The sequence below is a fragment of the Euleptes europaea genome, chromosome 13 (genome assembly GCF_029931775.1).
Source record: "Euleptes europaea isolate rEulEur1 chromosome 13, rEulEur1.hap1, whole genome shotgun sequence".
Taxonomy (NCBI): Eukaryota; Metazoa; Chordata; class Lepidosauria; order Squamata; family Sphaerodactylidae; genus Euleptes; species Euleptes europaea.
Window position 1 is genome coordinate 27686877 of NC_079324.1, and position 23993 is coordinate 27710869.

Sequence of the window (23993 nt, forward strand, 5' to 3'; positions counted from 1 at the left end):
TACACATGAAGCCAGCTGGGTGACCTTGGGCCAGTCACAGCTCTCTTAGAGCTCTCTCAGCCTCACCTACCCCACAGAGTGTCTGTTGTGGGGAGGGGAAGGGAAGGTGATTGTAAGCCAGTTTGAGTCTCCCTTGATAAAGAAAATCGGCATATAAAAACCAACTCTTCTGCTTCTTCTTCTTCATGGAGCCTTTGATGCCTCCTCCTCCTCCTCCTCCATATCAAAATAAACTCAGAATGGGACAGTTGAGTGAAAACATCCCACATCTATGGATGAGTCTGTCATAGCAATAATGCTGCAGTAACAAGAACACACGTTTCCAAACATGCTGCGAACAAGTGCTTCATCACTCTGTATCTGAAAGAAGCTTCCTGATGCACAGTGTCTGGCAGAACCTCGGAGTGTCTGTAGACATGCTTCCCCTTCATGCTTTTGTGCATTCCTTGCAACAAACGTTATTTAAACTTCGAAGTACTTGTGGAACTGCGTAACATGTGAAGCAGCTTTTTGACTCTGCCCAGTGTCAGTCAGTTGCAAGAGGTGCATGGACCTCCCTCAGAAGCGCAGATGCTTTAAATCCAAGCTGCACAGAGGATGCTCTGCTTAGTGACTTGTTGGCTCGTCCTTGATGGCCATGCAGGTTTTTGGACTTTGGGAGGCGACTGCAACCTTTCCATCTTTTTTTTATGGGGGTGGGGGAGAAGAGTTGTGGTAGCATTTGGAAATCTGCCTGGCAAGTGGTAGAATTTTGCATGGCTCAGAGAAGGGGTGATCATTGTGTTTGTGGGACCCTGACCCCATTGACTCCAGTGGAAGTTCCTATCATCTACAATCTGCTTAACAGCACAATCTTTATTGGGAGAGGCTCAGTGGTAGAGCATCTGCATGACATGCCAAAGATTCCAGGTTAAATTCCCTGCATCCACGATGCATGCGAAAGGCCCTAGGTTTAATCCCTGGCATGCAGATGGGGTTGCCAACCTCCAGGTAGTAGTTGGAGATCTCCTGCTATTACAACTGATTTCCAGCCAACAGAGTTAGTTCCCCTGGAGAAAATGGCCACTTTGGCAATTGGACTCTATGGCATTGAAGTCCCTCCCCTCCCCAAACCCCGCCCTCCTCAGGCTCTGCCCCAAAAACCTCCTGCCGGTGGCTAAGAGGGAGCTGGCAACCCTACATGCAGAAGGTCTCAGGTTCAGGACCCTGCATCTCCAGTTGAAAGGAGCAGGTAGCAGGTAATGTGAAAGGCTTTGACCAGAGACCCTGGAGAGCCGCTGCTAGTCAGACTGGATAACACGGACTGTGATGGAGCAATGGCCCGACTCAGAAGTACGAAGCTTCCTGTTTTCTTCTCTTGTTGCAAAAAATGAATTAGGTCCCCTAGGAATTTTATGCCTGCATTTTCCAGCAATTCAGATTTATTTATTTCCTTAATTTATACTCTGCCTTTCTCCCCAATGGGGACCCAAAGCAGCTTACACTATTCTTCTCTCCTCCATTTTATCCTCACAACAACCCTGTGAGGTAGGTTGGGCAGAGTATGTATGACTGGCCCAAGGTCACTCAGCAAGCTTCTATTGCAGAGTGGGTATTCAAACCTGAGGCTCTAACCACTGCACACACTGGCCACATTAGAAAGAGAGGGGGTTTAATTCTTTCCCATGTACTGCTTCATCAGCTGAATGCATCCCGGTGGTGTTATTAGCCTTCAAAGGAATAAAGAAAAACAAAGGAATATTTTCCCCCTCTTTTCCCTTTGAGGGATAACACAAGCATGGGGGGTGGGGGAAGGAATCAGTTTTGATTGGCAAAATCATACAGGGAGGGAAAGTTGAAGACCTTTTTCTCCACCACCACCTGCAGTTTTGATCTGAATTAGGTCTCTGTATGGCTTCAATTATCATTTTAAAATGCTGTAAGGATTTGAACATGGATCTCCCATTATCTTTTCTGTTTTTACCCAATGCTTCCCTATTGAATTAGCCAGATAAACACATGAGATTAAAGGTATCTGTTCTAAAGTCTGAAGCTTAAATAGGATGATCACATTTAATATACAAATGTAGATATGTTTTCCTGGATATCAAATGAGTATTTCGCCCGCCACTCAGTGGTTTATGTCAGCTCAAAAGTAAATTCACTTAGCTTCCTATGTTCAATGCCATATCAGAAACCTAAATAGATTTATTGTTTTTGACAGATATCGTCAACATATTGTCTCAATTTCTATTTTAAAAGCTTTCGACTCTCCAGAGTGAACAGACAAAGTGAAAAGAGGAAGTCTCTAATGTTGCAGACTGTTTCTTAAAAAGGGAAAGATCACAATCAAACGTTGCTGCATCAAGAAGTGGGATCATCAAGATATTTTAGATGGATCTGACCGAAAGATTTATGCATAAATTAAAATCAGAAAGACTACGTAAATCATGGCAATGTGTATTATCAAGACAACATGGGTCAAAGACACAGGAAGCACATGGAAGAAGACACTCACAGAGAATCCAGGTATCTTTTCTGGATTGTTTATGTCGTTTTAAAGTATCATACAGATTGGAGATGGAAGAAAATAAGTGAGGGCAGGGGATGTCACTGAGGCCTTTTATGCACAGCTATTTCACTCACTGTCACCCCTCCGATGATTTTGGGTTTTGTGTTGATTATGCATGCCGCTTCCGACCGTCAGAGGTTGCCTCACTCTCCCTGTGCGTTTCCGCTGTTTTGCCTGCATTTTCAGGGACCTGTTTTATCTTGAATTTGAAAACACGAGCAAAATGCAGGGAAACACAGCGGGGGAGTAGGGTTGCCAGTGCCGGGTTGGGAACTACCTGGAGGTTTTTGGGGCAGAGCCTGAGGAGGGCGAGGTTTGGGGAAGGGAGGGACTTCAATGCCATAGAGTCCGATTGCCAAAGCGGCCATTTGCTCCAGATGAGCTGATTTCTATCGGTTGGAGATCAGTTATAATAGCGGGGAATCTCCAGCTACTACCTGGAGGTTGGCAACCCTATGGGACAGCAAGGCGACCTCCAACGGTTGGAAACGGCATGCATAATCAACACAAAGACCTGACGTCGTCAGAGGGGTGACCGTGAAGGAAACAGCCATGCATAAAGGACTTAGAAGGGGAAAGAGCATGCACTTGGCCTCAGTTTCAATTGTTTGCTACTTTCATTGAAAGAACTGGGGATTGCAGGGCTGGCTGAGAAAGGCTATCGCCTATGGCTTTGGGGCAGCTGCTACAATATTTGTCAATCTAGATAATACTGGGCCAGGAAAGTTTAACTCTTTTGTCTTTCACTGCTTTCCCAATCTCAGCTCTCCTTTTCCCAGAGTTGCTATTTGCTCTATGGGGAACAACATACCGGCAACCAGTCTCTTTCTCCCAGTGAAACAAGTAGCAGCTTAGGGGACAGGGGGAGATATTTAAGATCCAGGAGCAGCGCTGGGAGAAAGAGTTAAGGGACATTCCTCTCTGCCCTGACTCGAATCCCCCATAATAGCTGCTCTTTGCCATTAAAAATGGCCAAAGGAAGCCCTGGGATGGGTGAACATTTTGACACTGACATTTCTAACTGCAATTAAATTATGTTCACATGATCCTTCCCCAAATGGGTGGAGGCTGCATGCAGAAGGATCCCTAGGATCTAATACAGTCCTGCCCCTTTCCCAGCATGCTCAGGCATCATAGGAGGGCATCTTTTGGGCATGCCCATACCCGTTCAAGCCTGCCCTCTCCGCTTTGGCAAGGAATGTGAATTTACAGCTTGTGATCCTTGGCTAAGCAAAATGGAGAGTGCTGTGTGGCACGCACAGGCCATCTATTCCATGTATCAGCCGGTACACTATCCTGAGAGCGCTGGGCTCTGTGCACATTGGGGACCATTGTGCCCAACGTTATTGAAAGCGTGCCACCAATTAAACAAACATGAAACAGATTACTTATATTGAGGTGTTTGCTGTTTGGCACAGATCTACAGCACCCCTGCCCCACTCTAGTGTAGTTTCAGGGCGTTCCAGAGTTTACACCAACATGTGGCTGAACATATTTTGTGAAAGGGGGGGGGGATAAATTGTGCAATGGAAACCAAGTTTTTCATGCAACTGGTTGCGCAAGATTTCATAAGCAGCATGGTTGTTTCTCAAAATAGAAACTGGTTGAAAAAAAGAAGATAAAAGGGGTCAGAAAATGAAGATGAATGCTTTCTTTCTTTTGATGTAATTCTTCCTTCCATCCTCCTTTTTGGTTAGCAAAAGTTCCTGTGTGTGTGCGTGTGTGTGTGTGTACAGACCAGGGTGGGTGGATATTACATTGGCTGTTTGTGCAGTAGGAAGAAAAGCCTAGAATAAACCCTGGGCCTTCCCACCAGAAAACATCTGGCTACGGGCCTGACCTGCATTCAAAAGACATGAGTAAATTCATTTCGTGTGACATGCACACAATACATTGCAAAACCTTTCGTAGAGGGTATAAAGGGAGAAATGACAAGATGATGATATAAGAAATGGATGAAACGGTGACACACATCAGGTGGAAAAGAAAGAGAAAAGGCAGCATAGAGGAAAACTGAGCAGGTTAGCATAAGCTGTGGTGAGCAACATGATGGTTTTTATTTTTAAAATGCTGTTGCATGTGGCTTTGCAAGAAAATGGCTCTTGCTTTGCAAAGCAGAAAAAAAATGTTATATGCACCAAGCAGATGACCGTAAAATGAGATATGCAGCAAAAACACGGTAACCCTCCAAGCATTGCTGAAAGATGTAAAACCCGATGCATTTTACAGTCTCGACATGGTGTATATAAGTTCTGGCAGCAATGCGTGAATGCGCGGCATTGAAAGGCAATACCGGCCACACCCTTTTCGTATTTGGGGTGTGGGGTGGGAATGCGACCGAGGCTCGATGGAAGTAGCGCTGAGCGTTGGATGGAATGTCAAAATGAAATTTGGAATCCATAAAAAAATAAGGTGGCGAAAGAAACATATATGCACCATGGCACCAGTGGGCAACCATAAAATGCAAAAAGGCGATGAGAGCGTGATATGAAAAAACAAACCTTGGAGAAATATCGCATCCTTGCTGCATAAAGGCACCCAGGGAAAACCAAAGGCTGTTAAATATCCCAAACTCATTTGGAGGGTCAGGAGGGTTCTGAGGGTCTCGGGGCTCTTCTTGGTTGTCTTCCAAATGCCACTCGTAAGGGCTGAAGCGACTGACTAGGAAAAGAACCACGCTGACACCAATGTAAGCAAAGACTATGCACATCCATATTTCATAGGCCAAAGGATCCAGGAAGGAGAAGACACCCGGTTTGGATTTCTGGGGCTTCTTGATCATGATAGAGATGCCCAGACTCATGAAAGGCTTGGAAAAATCAATGACTTCTTCTCGGACCAACGTTATGGTCAGTGGGGCCACGGCAATGTCAGCTCTCTGAAAAGACACATAACACAGGAGAGAGAAAGAAAAAAAGAGCATTATAGTTTAGCAACCAGATAGTGTGACGCTTCAGACCTCTTCACTGAAAAGCCCATGTCTCTGGACATCTGGTTGTCAGTGTGTGTTCAGAGGTGTACCTCACTGAACATACAGTGGTTGACTTGTCCATTTATTATTATTACTTTTTATTTTATTAAATTTATACTCTGCCCTCCCCAGCCAAAGCCTGACTCAGGGCGACTCATATAGATATAATTATCGTAAAACACAATAAAACCAAACAATGATTAAAACCAGCCTGTGTATCCATAAGCAATAATATATTATCCAGCATGGTGCAACTGGTGTGACATAGCAAACATAGCAACATAGCAAAGCCTGCTATGTTCCACATCCCCAAAGACAGAATGGTTTGGGCAGTGGGGGGAGGCAGTGTGTAGGGTGGAGAGGTCAGCACTGATGGAAAAAGACCATATCTGGCCTCAACCATAAGCCTGGTGGAATAACTCTGTCTTACAGTCCCTGCAGAATTTTCTACGGTCCCGCAGTGGGACCTTCTCATGACGGCCGCTGAACTTGGGTTGCCAGGTCCCTCTTTGCCACCAGCAGCAGGTTTTGGGGGTGGAGCCTGAGGAAGGCAGGGTTTGGGGAGGGGAGGGACTTCAATGCCATAGAGTCCAACTGCCAAAGCGGCCATTTTCTCCAGGCGAACAGAGCTCTATCGGCTGGAGATCAGTAGTAGTAGCAGGAGATCTCCAGCTAGTACCTGGCATTTGGCAGCCCTACACTGAAACCTTGTGTCCTCACCCTGCAAATGAGCAAGATCAGCAGCTGCCCTTATATGTACATTCTCTGTCATGGTTCTCACCAGGAAGGTGTAGTGGCTAAGAGCAGCGGTTTGGAGCAGCGGGTGGACTCTGATCTGGAGAACTGGGTTTGATTCCCCGCTCCTCCACATGAGCGGCAGAGGCTAATCTGGTGAACTGGATTGTTTTCCCCACTCCTACACATGAACCTAGCTGCATGACCTTGGGCTAGTCCCAGCTCTCTTAGAGCTCTCTCAGCCCCACCTACCTCACAGGGTGTCTGTTGTGGGGAGGGGAAGGGAAGGTGATTGTAAGCCAGTTTGATTCTTCCTTAAGTGGTAGAGAAAGTCTGCATATAAAAACCAACTCTTCTCCTTCTTCTCATGGAAAGGCCTGCTTGAGGAGGTCAGGAAGCCCCTCCCCATCGATCATTTTGCAGAGTGTGCAAAACTGAAATGTTTAGGAGGGTCTTTTTATACAGGGAGATTTGAACTGTAGTAGAATGGAACAGGTCAGGAGGTGGTGTTTATAAGGGGCTAGAATTGTAGTCTCTGTTGCAATGCTTATTGTATGAACCTCCTTGCTTTTACTGCACTGCTTTCTCCCCTTTTAACCCACTGTCTGCATTATGGTAAGTCATGCCTTAGGCATTTTTGTTGTCTTTGTTTTCCAGTTCTGTAATCCTAATCCTACTGCACTGTTTCCTGGATGTCTTATGCTGTCATTTAGGATTATTTGTATACTTTGTAATCTGTCCAGAGTCTCAGCAAGAGAGGCAGACTATAAATAAAGCAATAACATAAATCACAACGAATCCTAGACCATATTCTAAGATGGACACACAGAGTATGCACAAGTGAGACTTCTTGAGATTTTATCTGACATGAAGCTCGCATGTGGCTGCAGTATTTTAGGCATGGCGGTTTCCGTCGCGGTCACCCCTCCGACAACTTCGGGGCTTCCTTTTGATTATGCATGCCTTTTCTGTCTGTCAGAGGTCTCCTCGCTCTGCCCACACATTTTGCTTGTTTTTTTCCAGATGCTGTTTTAGTCAGAATTTGGAAAATGTGGGCAAAACGCGCGGGGAGAGTGAGGCGACCTCTGAAGGGCGGAAAAGGCATACATAATCAAAAGGAAGCCCCGAAGCAGTCAACGGTGTGTGTGTGTTTGTGTGTGTGAACGCAGGGAAACAGCCCTGCATAGATGGCCAGAATATGCATTGACTATTTGGCAGAAGGCATCATCGTATTTTGCTATAATCTATTGCAATGTTATCTGATTCGGGTAATTTTCTTCCCCATTTTGAGAGAAGGCCTAAGTCGGTGTGAAAATGAAAAAAAAATAATGAAACAACTCTACACCTTTCCTGAAAAGTAGAAACGGATCTCAAGAGGTGTAGCTACGGAAATAGGGTAAAAATGAGGTTATGTACGAAAGTGACATAAATGTTCTAGCTCTGAAAACAATCGTTCAAAAGAGATGGTAAGACACTGGGGAACAGAATCCACATCTTCTGGGCAGGTGCTTGCCAGAGGCAAACAGGTGATCCTGCTCCTTCTATAGCCCCCTCCTCCTCTTGTGTCTGCTGTAGCCAAAGGGAATCCAATGGCTTCATCCAGTCTGTGGAGTTTTTCATCTGGTCCTTGCATTAAATCCTGCCCAGAGAAGAGGGATGTTTCAGCAGCTGAGCTCCAGCTGAGTTCCACATGCAGCTGCCTCCTCTCTGTGCCTGCTGCATACACAAAAGGCTTTGTTTTAAGGAAGGCAATCACCTCCACAAAGGCTTTCAGTGTAAGGGTGCCAGCCTCCAGATGGGACCTGGGGATTCTTCAGAATTACAGCTCACCTCCAGACTACAGAGTTCAGTTCCTCTGGAGAAAATAGAGGGCGGACTCTATGCCATTGTACCCCGCTGTGGACCCTGTCCTCCCTGGCTTCTATCCGTAAATCTCCAGGCGTTTCCCAATCTGGATATGGCAATCTTACCCCCCCATCCCCACGCCAATGGCCCAGGGGGATATGGCAGCACCTTTCCTAGCCACACAAATAGCAGGAAGGCAAGAGGGAAAGTGCTGCCCTTCTCTATCTCTGCATTTGCATGTGGTGAGAAAAGTTTCACCTGCTGAATATCTGCCTGTTATGCAATTGTTAAATAAGGTTAAAAAAAGGTAAAGGTAGTTCCCCTGTGCTGGTACTGGGTCACTACTTACCCATGGGGTGACGTCACATCCCAACAATTACTAGGCAGACTATGTTTATGGGATGGTTTGCCATTGCCTTCCTCAGTCGTCTACACTTTACCCCCAGCAGGCTGGGTACTCATTTTACCGACCTTGGCAGGCTGAAAGGTTGAGTCAACCTTGAGCTGGCTACCTGAAACCAAGGTCCGTCGGGATTGAACTCAGGTCTTGAGCAGAGCTTTCGACTGCAGCACTGCAGCTTACCACTGTGCACCACGGGGCTCTCTATATAAGTTGCCCTCCCTTTTCACTCCTGGCAGGCATGCCCACCAGTCTATTTCCACTCTCAGAGGTGGCCCACGGGCTGAAACATTCATTAGCCTCTGATTTGCAGCTTTTTCTCCCCCTCTTCCCGAAATCTGTGCCGAGATTTCCTATCTGGAAGCCAAAGACATGAGGTCACCCGCAGGGTAGAGAACATTATGCTGATAGGAGACATATTATTTACTCTGTCACAGTGGCAAGCAATTCCGCATCCATCTGAAGATTTACTGTTGCCCGCTCTGATTTAGTTTCTCATGAGAAAAATACAGGCAAACTCTATCCACAGCTAGCATTCCACAAAGCATCTGAAATATGAGCAATGTGTCCAAGTTATAAATGGGTGTGGAACCTTAGTATAGGGGCAAAGGTGACATCTTTGCTCAAGGACTCAGAAAGCTAAAAGAATCACATCTTTTGCACGAGGTGCTCAGACCAAGGTAGACAGCTATGCCCTTTTATCATCATCAAAACCCTGTCAAGATAGGTTAAGCTAAAGGATGCTAGTCCGGGATCACGCAACGAGGAGCAAACTGTAATTACCAAGCCCTTGTGTGGCCCATGTCTGCTGCAGTCCTGTTAACCAGATGCAGACCGGCAGTTTCATGGCACAAGCCTGATTTGGGTTGGTGCTGCAATGCAGAGGGATGGGGGCTGGTCTCTGCTGCCACTGCTATTGAGAGCCAGCGTGGTGTAGCGGTTAAGAGCGGGGGTATGGAGCGGTGGACTCTAATCTGGAGAACCGGGTTTGATTCCCCACTCCTCCACATTAGTGGCATTCCAAATGTGACTTTTGGTCATATGATATCGCTGAGGTGCCCTGAAAAACACAGTGCTAGGGAAGGTGGGTGTAACTGTTTCCTGGCCCCTGTGCCCCCATAAAAAATACCTCTCTCCAGACTGCTCTAGGCCAAGCAGGAAAAAAGAAAGAAAAGTATTGGGAGGGGGTGCTTTTTGGTTGAGGAAACAATACAGGGGAGGGAGTTAATTTCCCCTTCCATAGTGCCATGGACCTGATCCATATTTCCTCTTCCACCACAGCTGCTATCTGCAGCTAACTTATACATCTAGGATCCCTGCCTCACATGTAACTTGCCCTGGGAGCAGCAAAAAAACTACTATACTCCAGCACTGAGGGGCACATCGAAGTTGCTGGTAGGATTGCCAGCTCTGGGTTGGGAAATACCTGGAGATTTTTGAGGGGGAGCCCAAGAAGGGTGGGGTTTGGGGAGGGGAGGGACTTCAATGCCATAGAGTCCAATTGCCAAAGCCATTTTCTCCAGGTGAACTGATCTCTATCGGCTGGAGATCAGTTGTAATAGCGGGAGATCTCCAGCTACTACCTGGAGATTGGCAACCCTAGTTGCTGGTGATATGTTTGTCTTCTTCATTGCCCTTCCTCCTCTCAGGAGCTGGGGATTATTGGCATGGGGAGGAACCCAGTTGTGGGTTTCATCAGCCTGGCACTTGAAGGTCACACGCTGCAACGGGTCCCATGCCGCAAAGGTAATGTCAGAAGAGGCCCCAGTGCGGGAGAATGTTGGCTACCCTGTAGGAAATAGCTTGTTTGCCATGACAGGTAAGTACACAGGCGGATGAATTATGAATAACACAGCCACTCAGCTCAGCTGTTGGTTTCCACCATAGACCAGAGCTGGGTCTCCATGCCTCTTAGTGCTGGCATTCAAAATTAATGCCATGCATACAAAATGTGACAAGCACTTTTCCAGACAAGACTCTCAGAGGCACTGGGAGAAATGCACACTTCTGTCTTCCACTGTTTGCGACAGACTTCTAAGCTCCTGAGAGAAAGCAAAGCTGTACCACAGTGAAAGGAGTAATGAGCCATTTTAAAGGACTTCTCATTTGCAAGGTGTCTCAGGTGCATTTTATTATTACGCCTCCTACTAAGGACTGTCATTTGGCTCCGCATTTGGGACATGGCTGCATGCATGTGATGTATCCACTCATCCTAATGCTGCCCTTCTTCAAAAGGAGCTCAGGGTAGCATCTTGGCTTCTCCCCCCCCCTCCACAGTTTAGCCTCAGAGCAACCTGATGAAGTAGGTTAGGTTGAGAAAGAGAAATCAGTCCAAGGTCATGCAGTAAGTCTCATGGTTGAATGCAGATCTGAACCCAGATCGCTCCGATTCTACACTAATATCCTAAAGACTATTGAACACATAAAGCTGCCTTATACTGAATCAGACCAACAGTCCACCAAGGTCAGTATTGTCTACTGAGACTAGCAGTGGCTCTCCAGGGGCTCAGGTGGGAGGTCTTTCATATCACAGACTACCTGATTCTTTTAACTGGAGGTGCTGGGGATTGAACCTTGGACATACCAAGCAGATGCTCTACCACTGAGCCACAGCCTACTAAGCCATGAGCTCTCATAATCCTAGTCACTACAACATGCTGCCTCACTAGGCAAGATTCATATCAGAACTTGCCATACAGTAGGATCCAGATTAAATTTTCCACTCACAGAAGGTATTTCCTTCAGTGGAACAGAACTTTCCTCCCTCCTCCTGCAGCCCACTGATCTCCCCAAAATGCTATTCTTGGGGGATGGGGGGGGGGGCTCAGGAACAGCATGAGAGGCAAACTGGGTGTCTGCATCAGGAAGGGGAGATTGGCAGCAATTACACCTCCCCTTCCATTGACCAAAAACTGAGTTCGAATCCAACCCATGGGATGCAGAAATAAGCATGATTCTAGGTGTTATGGCTGCAAGAGTAGACTTGCAAGTGGGTAGGAAAAATTCTGGCCAAAACTCAGAAACTAGAAGAGGTGTCAGATGTATATTTGGTAGTGGCCAACTGGCCATTCCAGAGATTTGTACCAGAGAATTCTCAGCATCCTCACTAAAGGATTGTTTGGAGGAGCAAAGACTGTTACACTGGTATAAAACAGATATATGTTTGTATACTCTCCAACTGTTGCTAGTTACTTGAAAGTATCCCTATTTTTTACCACCTGTCCCTGGTAAATATTTTGTTCCTTTTTTTACCTTTCAGGTATGCCTTCTTAAAACCTATGTGTATTGTTACCATCATCATTATTTTGGGTTCAACTCCCTCCCCAGGGTCCCTAGAAGTTCTGTTTCAGAGGAGGGAGTGGATGCATCTTGTCTGTAATGTACATGCATGTCAGTTCATCCACATGAACACTATGGTACTAGGCAGTGCCATTTCATACACTGTAACTGAACACATGAAGCCGCCTTATACTGAATCAGACATTTGGTCCACCAAAGTCAGTACTGTCTACTCAGACCAGCAGCAGCTCTCCAGGGACTCAGGCAGAGGTCTTTCCCATCACCTACTTGCCTAGTCCCTTTAACTGGAGATGCTGGGGATTGAACCTGGGACCTTCTGCATGCCAATCAGATTCTCTACCACTGAGCCACAACCCCTTGCCAGCTCCTCCCTGCTAAGGTATATTTTGACCTGCGGATAACTTTTCATAGTATGATAAAGTCTTTTCTAGTATATCTTTTGAACAAACAGCAATCTGGGTTTTGAATCAGTGGAGGATACTGCACAGTAAGTGAATGCAGCATGCAAAGAGTGAAGACCCATCTGCCATGCATAGTAGCATAAAAGGTGAGCTGATAAGAACCTAATAGCGTAATCCTGAAGGTGGGGTGTAGATCCGCGATGACTGGGAGTGGCAGAACTGTGCTGCCTCCTCAGAGGCTTCCCGGCCACCATGTAGAAAAATAAAGCATTATTGAATATACAAAAAGGAAAAAAAGGGGAAATGCCCCACTGAAAACCAGGGCTGTCGCTTCGGTTCCATCCGAACCGAAAAACACCGAATTGACGATCAACTGCACTCATTTTCTAAGGGAAGTGAGCATGCTCAGTCCTCATCTGGATTTTGTCTTGGGGGGAGGGGATGAAAAGCTCTTCTTAATTCACAAACTATTTTTTTAAATACCCAAGGTATTAAAAAACCCCTCTAACGTTGTTTGCAAGTGGGCTCATAGTACTCAACCATAACATTTGCTATTAGTGGGCCAACGTAGTGTAGTGGTTAAGAGTGGAGGATGCTAATCTGGAGAACCGGATTTGATTCCCCATTCCTCCACATGAGCGGCAGACTCTAATCTGGAGAACCAGGTTGGATTCCCCACTTCTCCACATGAAGCCTGCTGGGTAACCTTGAGCCAATCACAGTTCTCTCAGAACTCTCTCAGCCCCACATACTTCACAAAGTGCCTGTTATGGGTGGGGAGGGGAGGCAATTGTAAGCCGCTTTGAGACTCCTTATGGTAGAGAAAAGTGGGATATAAAAAACAACTCTTCTTCTTAGAGTGAATAAGCAGAGAGTCTATAAGTAGGGCTGCCAACCTCCAGATAGTAGCTGGTGATCTCCTGCTATTACACCTGATCGCCAGCTGATTGAGATTAGTTCACCCGGAGAAATTGGCCGCTTTGGAAAGTGGACCCTACAGCACTGAAGTCCCTCCCCTCCCTAACCCCCCCTCCACAGGCTCCGCTCCAAAAATCTCCCGCCAGTGGTGAAGAGGGACCTGGCAACCCTATCTGTAAGGAATACTAGGTGGGGATAAATAACGGAGGAGGCTGAATAGGCTAACTGCCCCATCATCCTTTGCTCTGTCTCCTTTAACTGACTCTCAACTGCCCCAACATTGTATGCTTTCTGAGGTATGATCAGTCCTCATCAGGCCATTTTTCGAGTGGCCCACTTTATTATTAGATAAAATAAGAATGCAATAATATAAAATAACAACAATGAGGTTAGGATGAATGTCCAAAATACAGATAATCATTGACTTCCATGGACAATTCTAGTGAATGGTTGAAATTATAGATTTGCACTAGAATAATATTAAGATTGATCATTGTGTATCAGATCAGGGAATGTTGATACAATGTCTCCTCATTTTGGACATTCTTTGTAATATATATATAGATATATAGTGATGTTTCTGTTTGCATACATACATGAATGCAAGCCTTTGAAAGTGCCAATAAAGGTGTATCCTTTCGCTTCTACTGCAGCTTATTCATATGCTGTTTGATTAACAAAACCATACTATATGTATGAATGCTTTAAGGGCAACTTACCCCATACACCAGCTCACCCACCATGCCATTCCACATCTTTGTGTCAGGATCCCTTGCTCCATATTTCCCATCAGGAACAATGGACAGTTCATATTTTATTCCAACATGTTTTGCAATCTCATAAGCCAGATCTACACAATAACCTTCATATTTCTCATTTCCTTCTTTTTGGTCAGGGGACTGTTTGCGCATTACATAAGGAGCTTCCTGTGAAAAGAATGAAAGAAAACACTATCAGCAGCCTTTTATTTAAGACACATCAATATATCTAATTCTCAACATGGCCTCATCTGTGGATACTTAAATCCATGGACTCGTGCCATGTAGAGAGAACAAAGATTATTCTACAAACCTAGGGAAACCCCCAGCTTTTGCAGGGAAAAAAGGTTTTAAAAACAGGGGGTTAAATCCCCCCAAACAGAGAAGCCTGGTCTTGCACAGACAATGAATCTCCATCAGCTTGGCAGCATCCACCTGCCTTGCACCATGTGGGAGATGGAGGAGGTGGAGCTGCTACTGTGTCCGAAAGGCTATGGCAATGCAGGTAGCCAGATGAGGGAGGAGGGCAGCAGCCACCCCTACTGCTCTCCTCCGAGTGGCAGGAAGAGGAATGGACAAGTGGCCCTGGTGATGAGGTGGAAATGGACAGTTGGGCGGAAAGAGCTTGGAGGAGGATAGTAGGTGTGAGGAGTGTGGGTGGGGGCAGGCAAGGTTCCCTGTCTCCCATAAGTCTGCTGTGGGGGGAAGGAGCAGGAGCCAGGCCCATGGAGGTGGCCATGCTGCAGGTGGGCAGCCAGGGGAAAGAGTGGAGGGGAGGAAGGATGGGACTCCTCCTCTGTGAGTCTCACAGTTCCCTGATGTTCCTTCTTTAATAATGTTCCAGATGTTTGCAAGGGCCCAACTCCTAAATCACTGCACTGGTAAAATGGAAGTGATATTATCAGGAAACCACAAGGGTAAGGAGAATAATGAACAAGGTTGGGGGACCTATGACCTTCCTCCCAATGTCCCATTCCCTTTGGAATTTCCCCAATGCAAAAATAAGGGTGTTCTGGCATCAACAGCCAATCCTCTTCATCTGCCCTCTTCTCTATAACAGAAGCAGCTTCTTCCAAAAGGCAGTCATGGAATAAACTGCAGCTGTTACTTTTCTGCTGTTCTCAAAGGCGAAAAGAATGTAGCTATACCTTCAGGGAAGAAGGTGTAAAGGGACATAAAGGCAGGGCAATGCTAGCTGAGAACAGAAAAATTGGAGCGGACAGGAGTGCCAACTGAGCGGACAGGAGTGCCTAGCCTTACAGACTAGGAGGGAGATGTCGGTGAGGTCAGAGGGCTTCTAGTCCCTCTTTGTTGCAAAGCCGGGCTCCTACTCACCTAAGTGCCCTGATAGCAGGCTCTTGCTCCAGAGCAGGCAATGTCAGCTCCCGGCTGCAAGCCAAAGCGGGCCGGCTCACAGCCACGGGCTGCTGCATGCAGCGGGTGGTAGCATGCAGCAGGGGCTTCCCTGGCAGATGGCCGGCCGCATCATTCTCCCCAGCTCCACGTGGCTGGGAGCGTTGCTGGGCACGCTCCCATGGGTTGGGGACATGGTGTTTGCCCTTGCCTGGCCCCATGAGTTTCAAATGGGCCAATCACGACCCTAGGAGTGCAGGGACAGGGCAGGCAGGGTGGTCGGACCTGGGTGTTTTCACTCAGGTCCGGCTTCCCTGTATATAAGGAGGCCCTGCCCCACCAGTTCTTCCCTCAGCTTGCTTTTGCCTAGTACAGAGGGGAGCCTTCAAGCCAAGCGGGCACCCAGTCAAGCATCCTGATAAAAAAAATCTTGCATGAGCTAAATACGAGCCAGCTGCCATCGCACTTACGAGGATTGTGGTGACCACAATGGTCCTGTTCTCTACAGACGAGGTGTCATTAGAGACTGATGGGTCAATTGCAGGCACAAATCTTTCATATTCGTTCCAGTAACCAGCCTACCAATGAAGATTGCCTATGTTAATGCCGTGTTGTTGCCATGTTAAACATTTTACCAACCATTCACCAACCATCCCAACAACTGGTCTTCCATAGGGAGAAATGAAAATATTTTGCTGACTGGCACTACAAATACATTACATAAATTAATAGCAGAAAAACGTTTTAAAAATGTTAAAGGCTGTTATGAAAGATTACACGTGGGAGGGTTTGTCTCCTCCTTTCTTTCCTTCTATCTCTGGGTATTTGGAGCTACTTGATGGAAGACTTAGTTGCATGGAGGGAGACATATGTAAGTATTCATTTAAATTTTATTTCTTTGTATGGATTCATCCGCATATAGTTAGATCAGTTTTAATTACATGAAGAATATCAAAGAAGAGGTGTAAAGGCATAAATATTTATATAATTTAAACCCTTAAAACCAGTTTTTACAAAGGAGGAAAAGGAAGGCTATGCAGACAGCGCAGAGGGGCTTGACAACCCACTGCCCGCCTTCCTGCAGATCTGTCCCCCCCCCCGCGCGCCTTCAGGGGGCTTCGCTGAAGACGCGCAGGGGGCCCTTTAAACAGATCTGCACCTAACAGCTGTTAGCCGGCCGGGAGGCACAGATCTGTTTAAAGGGCCCCCTGAAGGCGCGCTGGGGGGCGTGGAAGAGATCTGTGCCTCCCGGCTGGGAGGGAAGGGCGTGGGGGGGAGAACGTGGAAGAGATTTGCGCCTCCCAGCCGGGAGGCACAGATCTGTTTAAAGCCCCCCCCCTGCATGCCTTCAGGGGAGCCCCCTGAAGGCTCGCGGGTGGGGGAAACAGATCTGCGCCTCCTGGTTGGGAGGCTCAAATCTGTTTAAAGGGCCCCCTGAAGGCGCGCTGGGGGGCGTGGAAGAGATCTGTGCCTCCCGGCTGGGAGGGAAGGGCGTGGGGGGGAGAACGTGGAAGAGATTTGCGCCTCCCAGCCGGGAGGCACAGATCTGTTTAAAGCCCCCCCCCCTGCATGCCTTCAGGGGAGCCCCCTGAAGGCTCGCGGGTGGGGGAAACAGATCTGCGCCTCCTGGTTGGGAGGCTCAAATCTGTTTAAAGGGCCCCCCTCCAGGCTTCAGGGGAGCACCCTGAAGGCACGCGGGGGGGGGGGGGCGTGGAAGAGATCTGCGCCTCCCGCCCGGGAGGCACACATCTTCTTAAAGGGCCCCTCACCCGGCTTCAGGGAAGCCCCCTGAAGGCGCGCGCGCGGGGGGGAAAGAGATCTGCGCCTCTCAGCCGGGAGGTGCACATCTGTTTAAAGCCCCCCCCGTGCCTTCAGGGGAGCCCCTTGAAGGCACGCAGGGGGGACCCCAAATCTGCCAAATTTATTCGCCGAACCCCCAAAGTCGGCGAATTTGGCTCCCCCATTTCCCACCTTTTTTTGAGTTTGGTTCGTCCTGAACCGAAAAACAGCTGAATCGGGGAAAATTCGGCTGTTTTTCAATTCGGGATGAACCGAATCAACAGCCCTAACTCTATGGCATTATACCCTACCCTACCTAACCTCACCCTTCTCAGGCTCCCCCAATCCCGCAGCAAAAAAAAAAACGACAGGTATTTCCCAAGCTGAAGCTAGTGCACGGGGATTGATGTGAAGATAAAATGGGGAAAGAAGAACCTTTCCTTTTTTCTTTCCTTTTATCCCTTAGAAGCTCCTTGATCAATTGATCTTGAGCAGCATATATCTAGAGTTGGAGGGATATAAGGACTGAAACAAATCTTGCCACTGACAATGTAGCCTTGGGGTCCCTATCGCTTAGTAAAAAAGGGGAAAGAAGAACCATGGATACTACCCTGAGCTCCTTGGAGGAAGGGTGAGATAAAAATGCACTGAATGGACAGCTGTGCCCTTTTCTGGAAAAGGAGGAGTGGAAGGTAGGGCTGCAAACCAAGATACAGCTTCTGGGGCAAAGGCGGATCTGTGTCCTAGATCCGTCTCATGTTGCCAGTTGTGGCGAGAAAGTAGAGAGCCAGTAGGGGGTAATCCGTGTGGCACTAAAATTTTGCAATATTCACAAGGTTGCCATAATTTTTTCATTCATTACATTTGTACCTCACGCTCTCGGCCCTGGCTCCGGCCTGGTGGAATGCACTGTCTGGTGAAATCAGGGCCCAGTGGGACCTTAAAAGAGTTCCGCAGGGCCTGTAAGACAGAGCTATTCCGCCAGGCTTACAGTTGAGGGCAGCCGCAGATACAACATCGGCTGGTCTCCCTGTCCCCCCCCCCTTTCTATATTGTATGCTGGAATCCATGTGAGGGGGTGGCCTGACTGTCTACTCGATCAAGTCGGTAGAAATTGTAGCACTGCCTTGAGACTTGCCTTGGTTTAGCTAAAACGTTGTTTTATTGTTTTCAGTTTTTATGGTTGATGTAAATTTTCAATGATGTGACTCACCCTGAGCCTGGCCTCGGCCAGGGCAGGCAGGCAAGAAATCGAACAAGCAAACAAACAAATAAATATTACTTCAAGAAGCTGCACACTTACACAGGTTGACCTTATCTTACCTATAATAACAACCCTGAGGGGCAGATTGGTCTTAGGGAGAGACTGCTTCGGCTGATGCAAGCCAGTGAACTTAAAGGCAAAGCAAATATTTGAACCCATGGCTCCCTGGTCCTCCAACTACCCTATGTGGACTTAAAATCTTGCTTTTGTTTGTACACAACTGATGAGAGGATCTAAAACAAAACATCAGTTCTGGGCCACAGCAAGATCGGGCTGCTCACTTACCTTCCGCGGTCCACCCGGTCTCATTTCATACACATCAATTGAATAATTAGTTCTGCGTCCATAGGTATCAAATTGGATATTTCCGGTCATTCCTTGCACTTGAACCTTAAAATGACCAATTGTCACATATTGAAATAGAAGAGAATATAAGACTTCCGGAGAGTTTTACACATCTTTATCCTTCCAAGGTGCTTTCACCCACATCTGTTATTTCTAGATGGAACTCATTCCTTCTATTTTTTTTCTGCACTTTATCACCATTTTAGAACAGCAGATCGAAAAGAAAACAGGATAAAACTTTATCTAACAAAAGAAACAGCAATGAATAATAATAGCAGTGGAGTTATTAAAAAAAAACCTGCACCTCCCGAGTAATAAATTCACCAAAAATATGCATTTGCTAACTACAATAAAGTTTTCATACAGAGGAAAATGGACAAAAACATTCAACAATTGTCAGTGATCAATAAACAAAGGATATTTGCATGACTTGGCAATGTGTGAATCTGCTTTATCTTCATCATCCACATATAGGCTTGCCAGGCCCTGTAGCTCCACCGGCGGGAGCTGTCTGTGGTTGTGGCTGCAGCACACGATGCGCGCGCGCCTGGCGCGACACGCATGCACACCCTGCACTATGCACCTACGTCACTTCCAGGTTTATCCGGAAGCAACACGGACGCTCTAGCGATCTTGGCTAAAACTTTCGAGTTTACCGGAAAGTGACGCGGGTGCGCGCCTGTACGCAGTGCTCCCTGGCTATCAGCTGGCCGGTGGGCAGCCCGGTGGATCAGTGGGATTTTACCCGCCACCACCGGCACTTGGCAACCCTATACACACGCTAGTGCTTAACTTCCACAAATGCCTTCAATTTGCATATATCAAATGTGCTAATCTTTGAATAATAATGTTGCCAACCTTCAGGTGGTGGCTGGACATCTCCTGCTATTACAAATGATCTCCAGGTGATCAGTTCACCTGGAGAAAATGGCCACTTTGGGAATTGGACCCTATGGCCTTGAAGTCCCTCCCCTCTCCAAACCCCGCCCTCCTCAGGCTCCACCCCAAAAACCTCCCGCCGGTGGTGAAGAGGGACATGGCAACCATAGTTCCCCTGGAGAAAATGGCCGCTTTGGCAATTGGACTCTATGGCATTGAAGTCCTTCCCCTCTCCAAACCTCTCCTTCCTCAGGCTCCACCCCCAAAATCTCCAGGTATTTCCCAACCTGGAACTGGCAATCCTATTGATGAATCAGGTATGTATCTCCCAACCTCTAGCTAGCTGCTGAGATTCAGAAGGGACTTGATTAGCAATCTAGCACCATTCCAGTGATGATAGACCCACTGCGTGATACTGTGCCACTGGTACAGTGCCCCAAGTACCAAGAACAAAATGGACATAACTAACAAAGGCTAACTGCTGTCATTGAAACAGTAAGTGGCTTGCTAATCAGAATGGAAAATGAAACTAATCTAAAGCAATTGCTTTGTCCCTAAGGGTCTGTGACAAAATGATGATACTATTAAATAAGGGAACATCACCAAATTCACAATTGCTCATGCTGTAATGGATGCGATTTCTTTGGAATGTTTCTTACATCTACCCCCATTCCAATGAAAGGAAGTCGAACCGAGGTGCGGTCCTGAGCAACCCCTGTTCATCTCAATGAGGATTATTGAGCAGATACTCCCACGAAAATAACACCCTATACAGAGTGAAGACAGACAACCATTGGTTAGTTCTTAGCACTATCATTTATTTATTTATAGAGCACCATTAATGTACTTTGCAATGCACAAGATGACAGGTCCTTGCTATGAGAGGCTAACAATCTAGCATTTGATAACGGGGAGGGTGGTTGTAGGCAGGAATCAACAGGGAAATAATATCAGTTCATGCCGGCTAAATATGGTTAGGCTTGGTTTTGGAATAGAAGAGGTTGTGCAAAAAAACTTCATGGGAAAAGGCTGGGTGTGGGAAAGGATCAGAAGAAAGTGAGAGGAGGAATCACAGGTATTGCGGGAGGTTGTCTTCTTCCTGGAATAAGAAAGCAACAAGTAGGGTTACCAGCTCCGGGTTGGGAAATACCTGGAGATTTTTGGGGTGGAGCCTGAGGAGGGAGGGGTTTGGAGAGGGGAGGGGCTTTAATGCCATAGAGTCCAATTGCCAAAGCAGCCATTTTCTCCAAGTGAACTGATCTCTGTCGGCTGGAGATCAGTTGTAATAGCACGAGATCTCCAGCCACCACCTGGAGGTTGGCAACCCTAGCAACAAGGAAGAGAGGAGTCCTTTGAAAGAATGGGGGGCCTTTGAATTGCTGAAGATGGTGGAGCTGGGAGAGGGTAAGTCACAAGCAGAGGTATATCAGGATGGGAGAGAAGAAAAATAAGTAGAAGTAAAGTCATGGAGGACTTTGCAGACAAGGATGAGTTTGGGCTACATCCAGTACACAGGAACGTAGTCTGAACAGTAAGAGAGATCAATGATTTTGGAAGCAGAGTCCTGAATTCACCTGGCAGGCATGTAGCCAGTTGGCAGGGCAGTCTTATGTACTGACCCCAAAGAAAACTTCACACTTCTGCAGTCCCTGAAGGCATATCTACGCTAGAGGCTTACATCCAGTTTAATATATAGGGTTGCCAGTTCTGGGTTGGGAAATACCTGGAGATTTTGGGGGTGGAGCCTGAGAAGGGTGGGGTTTGGTGAGGAGAGGGACTTCAGTCGGGTATAATACCATAGAGTCCACCTTCCAAAGAAGTAGAAAATCCAGTTCCTTAATAGGATACACAATTATATCAATCTTCATTTATACATATATTTGCTCATTGCACCATTGATGCCACTGGATGCCACCTTCCAAAGGGGCCATTTTCTCCAGGGGAACTGATCACTATCACCTGGAGATCAGTTGTAATAGTGGGGAGATCTCCAGCCACCACCTGGAGGTTGGCAACCTATTTATACACCAGTTTAACTGTAGTGGCTCCCTTCACTTCCCCAGACTCCAGGTGAACTGATCTCTATTGGTTGGAGATCAGTTGTAATAGAAGGAGATCTCCAGTCACCACCTGGTAGTTGGCAACGAGAGGTGTACCTTTTTAGTTAAAAAAAATGCAGCACATTCAGTACAAGATGATCAAATTCCTTGCTTTACAGTGCATGCATGGCCAAGCGCATTTCCAGATGCCCTTACTGTTGTTCTCATTGTTGTCCTTACCATTTTCAATGCTCTTTCTATATCAATTCCTTGGCTCCAAGGCACTGCCGGGTTTGCTAAGCAGTCTCCAGCACTTCCTCTCCGGGAGACGTCAACTCGCTGCCTTCGGAGGTACCGGAAAGCTTCTGCTATAACTAGTATGGCATCGTGGGTCAATGCAGATGTATACTAAAGAGGAGGCAAAGGAGGCAGTGTGACAAATTGCATTCTGGGAACTACCGGTGGCCTATTGTTTCCCCCCCTTGGAACAGTCACCCTTACTAATCTCACACGAACACATGAACACAAGAAGCTGCCTTCTACTGAATCAGACCCTTGGTCCATCAAAGTCAGTACTGTCTGCTCAGACTGGCAGCAATTCCCCAGGGTCTCAGGCAGAGGTCTTTCACATCATCTACTTGCCTGGTCCCTCTAACTGGAGAGGTGGGGATTGAACCTGGGACCTTCTGCATGCCAAGCAGAGGCTCTTCCACTGAGCCACGGGCCCTCAACAGGCACCTTGAGAGGTAGGTGGGACTGTGAGAGCTCAGAGAGAACTGCTACCAGCCCAAGGCCATCCAGCAGGCTGCATGTGAAGGAGCAGGGAATCAAACTCGGTTCACCAGATTAGAGTCCGCTGCCCTTAACCACTACAACCCAAGCACTTGTGGGGTCCTGATCCAACAAGACGACGCTGCTCCTTCTCAACTCTTAGATGTCAAACTTCATTTTGCTATGACATATTGCGCACTTTCTAATCCCCCAGCCAGTGAGAAGTTCTTGAGGTATTTTCAGGGGTATGGATTCCTGTAGAGGTGACTGAACTTTGCATCCACCCATGGCTGCCTAACTATATGGGCCCAATTCCAGTCATAAGCGCTCTGCTATTCTCTACTCTGCTCTCTCTCTCTCTCTTAATTATTCTTTCTGTGGGTCAAACTAGATGAGGGGGGTCTATACTCAACACACTGAAGTGCTTTTTCTTTTCTAAACAGCATCCGAATGGGGACCTGAATTGCCCCTCTCTGCATGGGGCAAAGAGGTCTAAACCCTTTCCCTCTCTGTCATTTCCTGTCCTAAAATGGCCTTGTGGGGCAAAGACACAGGGAGTCTGTACCTTTAATCCCAATAAGCAGTTCTCTGGGGCCATTCCAGGTTAGGAAATCACAAATCAGTGTGTGTGGGAAGGAGAAGGGATACCCTCTTTCCCCTGCAGCCCCAATCCAAATTGGACCCGACATGGCTGCTTGTTTGAGCCTCCCCTCTGCCACCTTTCCTTAGCTAGAAGGGTGTCCCCTTCTCCCAATTCTGATGGGCATTCCACTCAAAAACAGAAAGACTTCCAAGGAACAGGAACCCCTATCTACCCATCAGCTCCTCGCTGAAGAAATGTCAACCAACCTTCCTGGTCTACTAAACCAGCCATATGCCTGACAAAGAAGGAATGGTCAACTAGCACACAGCAACGAGAGGTTGCCAGTTGAGAATGAAAAGGTTTCAATTTTCCTTTCCTGTTTCTTTATATGAAGGAGCCTAGCCCACCTTTCTATGACAAAAAATGTTCAAGACGGCTCATACAAGACATCAGTGCAACGGAAATAGAATGATGAACAAGAAAACCAGCATGCAAAATCCCTGTGTGGGTACTACAAGAGACACTAGAGTGTAGTGTTGCCAGATGCCCGTGGGTGGTGGGCAAACCCCCGGTAATGTGCCCCTCTGCCCGCCGACCAGCTGAGGGCGGGTGGGCAATCATGCACGCGTACGCCGACGTGGCACTTAGACGAGACTTAGACCACTCAAACTCTAAGAGTTTGAGTGGTCTAAGGCTCCTTGGGAGGCAGAAGTGCCACGTCGTTCACACACAAGCACAATATCATCACGGAAACCTCCTGCCGAAGGTGAATGGGGACCTGGCAACCCTATTAGAGTGCCATTATCTCAGGCCCAAACTGGACATACTTTGTGAGTGTGATTCCACTCCAAGTGATTTTTTAATTTTCAGCCTTGCAGAGGCCTGATTTGGATTGAGAATGTGGCTTATGGGGAAAGGAGAATTAAGCCTTCTCCACCATGCAGTTTTCCCTTACTGAAATGGCCCTGGGATGTGGCCCTTGCAAGGGCAGACTGTCCATTTAACATACAATGAAATTTCCCTATAGGCCATTGCCCTGGAAGTAGGGTTGCCAGGTCTTCCCTCTCCACCTGCGGAAGGTTTCTGGGGGTGGGGGCTGGC

The 23993-nt window shown here is 47.2% G+C and overlaps 1 protein-coding gene across 4 annotated transcripts in view; it reads right to left on the reverse strand.

Moving 5' to 3' along the window:
- The window catches only part of GRIA3 (glutamate ionotropic receptor AMPA type subunit 3), a 256155-nt gene that overhangs the window by 68754 nt on the left and 163408 nt on the right, over nt 1-23993 (reverse strand). For all 4 annotated transcript variants that reach the window (XR_008933744.1, XM_056859905.1, XM_056859906.1 and 1 more), the window contains exons 7-11: nt 21779-21946; nt 18561-18665; nt 15703-15810; nt 13841-14047; nt 5053-5429 (exon numbers count right to left, since the gene is read on the reverse strand). Coding sequence is in view for 3 of the 4 variants with exons in the window: in XM_056859905.1 (XP_056715883.1) it covers nt 5053-5429; nt 13841-14047; nt 15703-15810; nt 18561-18665; nt 21779-21946 (965 nt within the window). In the remaining variant the exon portion in view is untranslated. The remainder of the gene's footprint in view (nt 1-5052; nt 5430-13840; nt 14048-15702; nt 15811-18560; nt 18666-21778; nt 21947-23993) is intronic.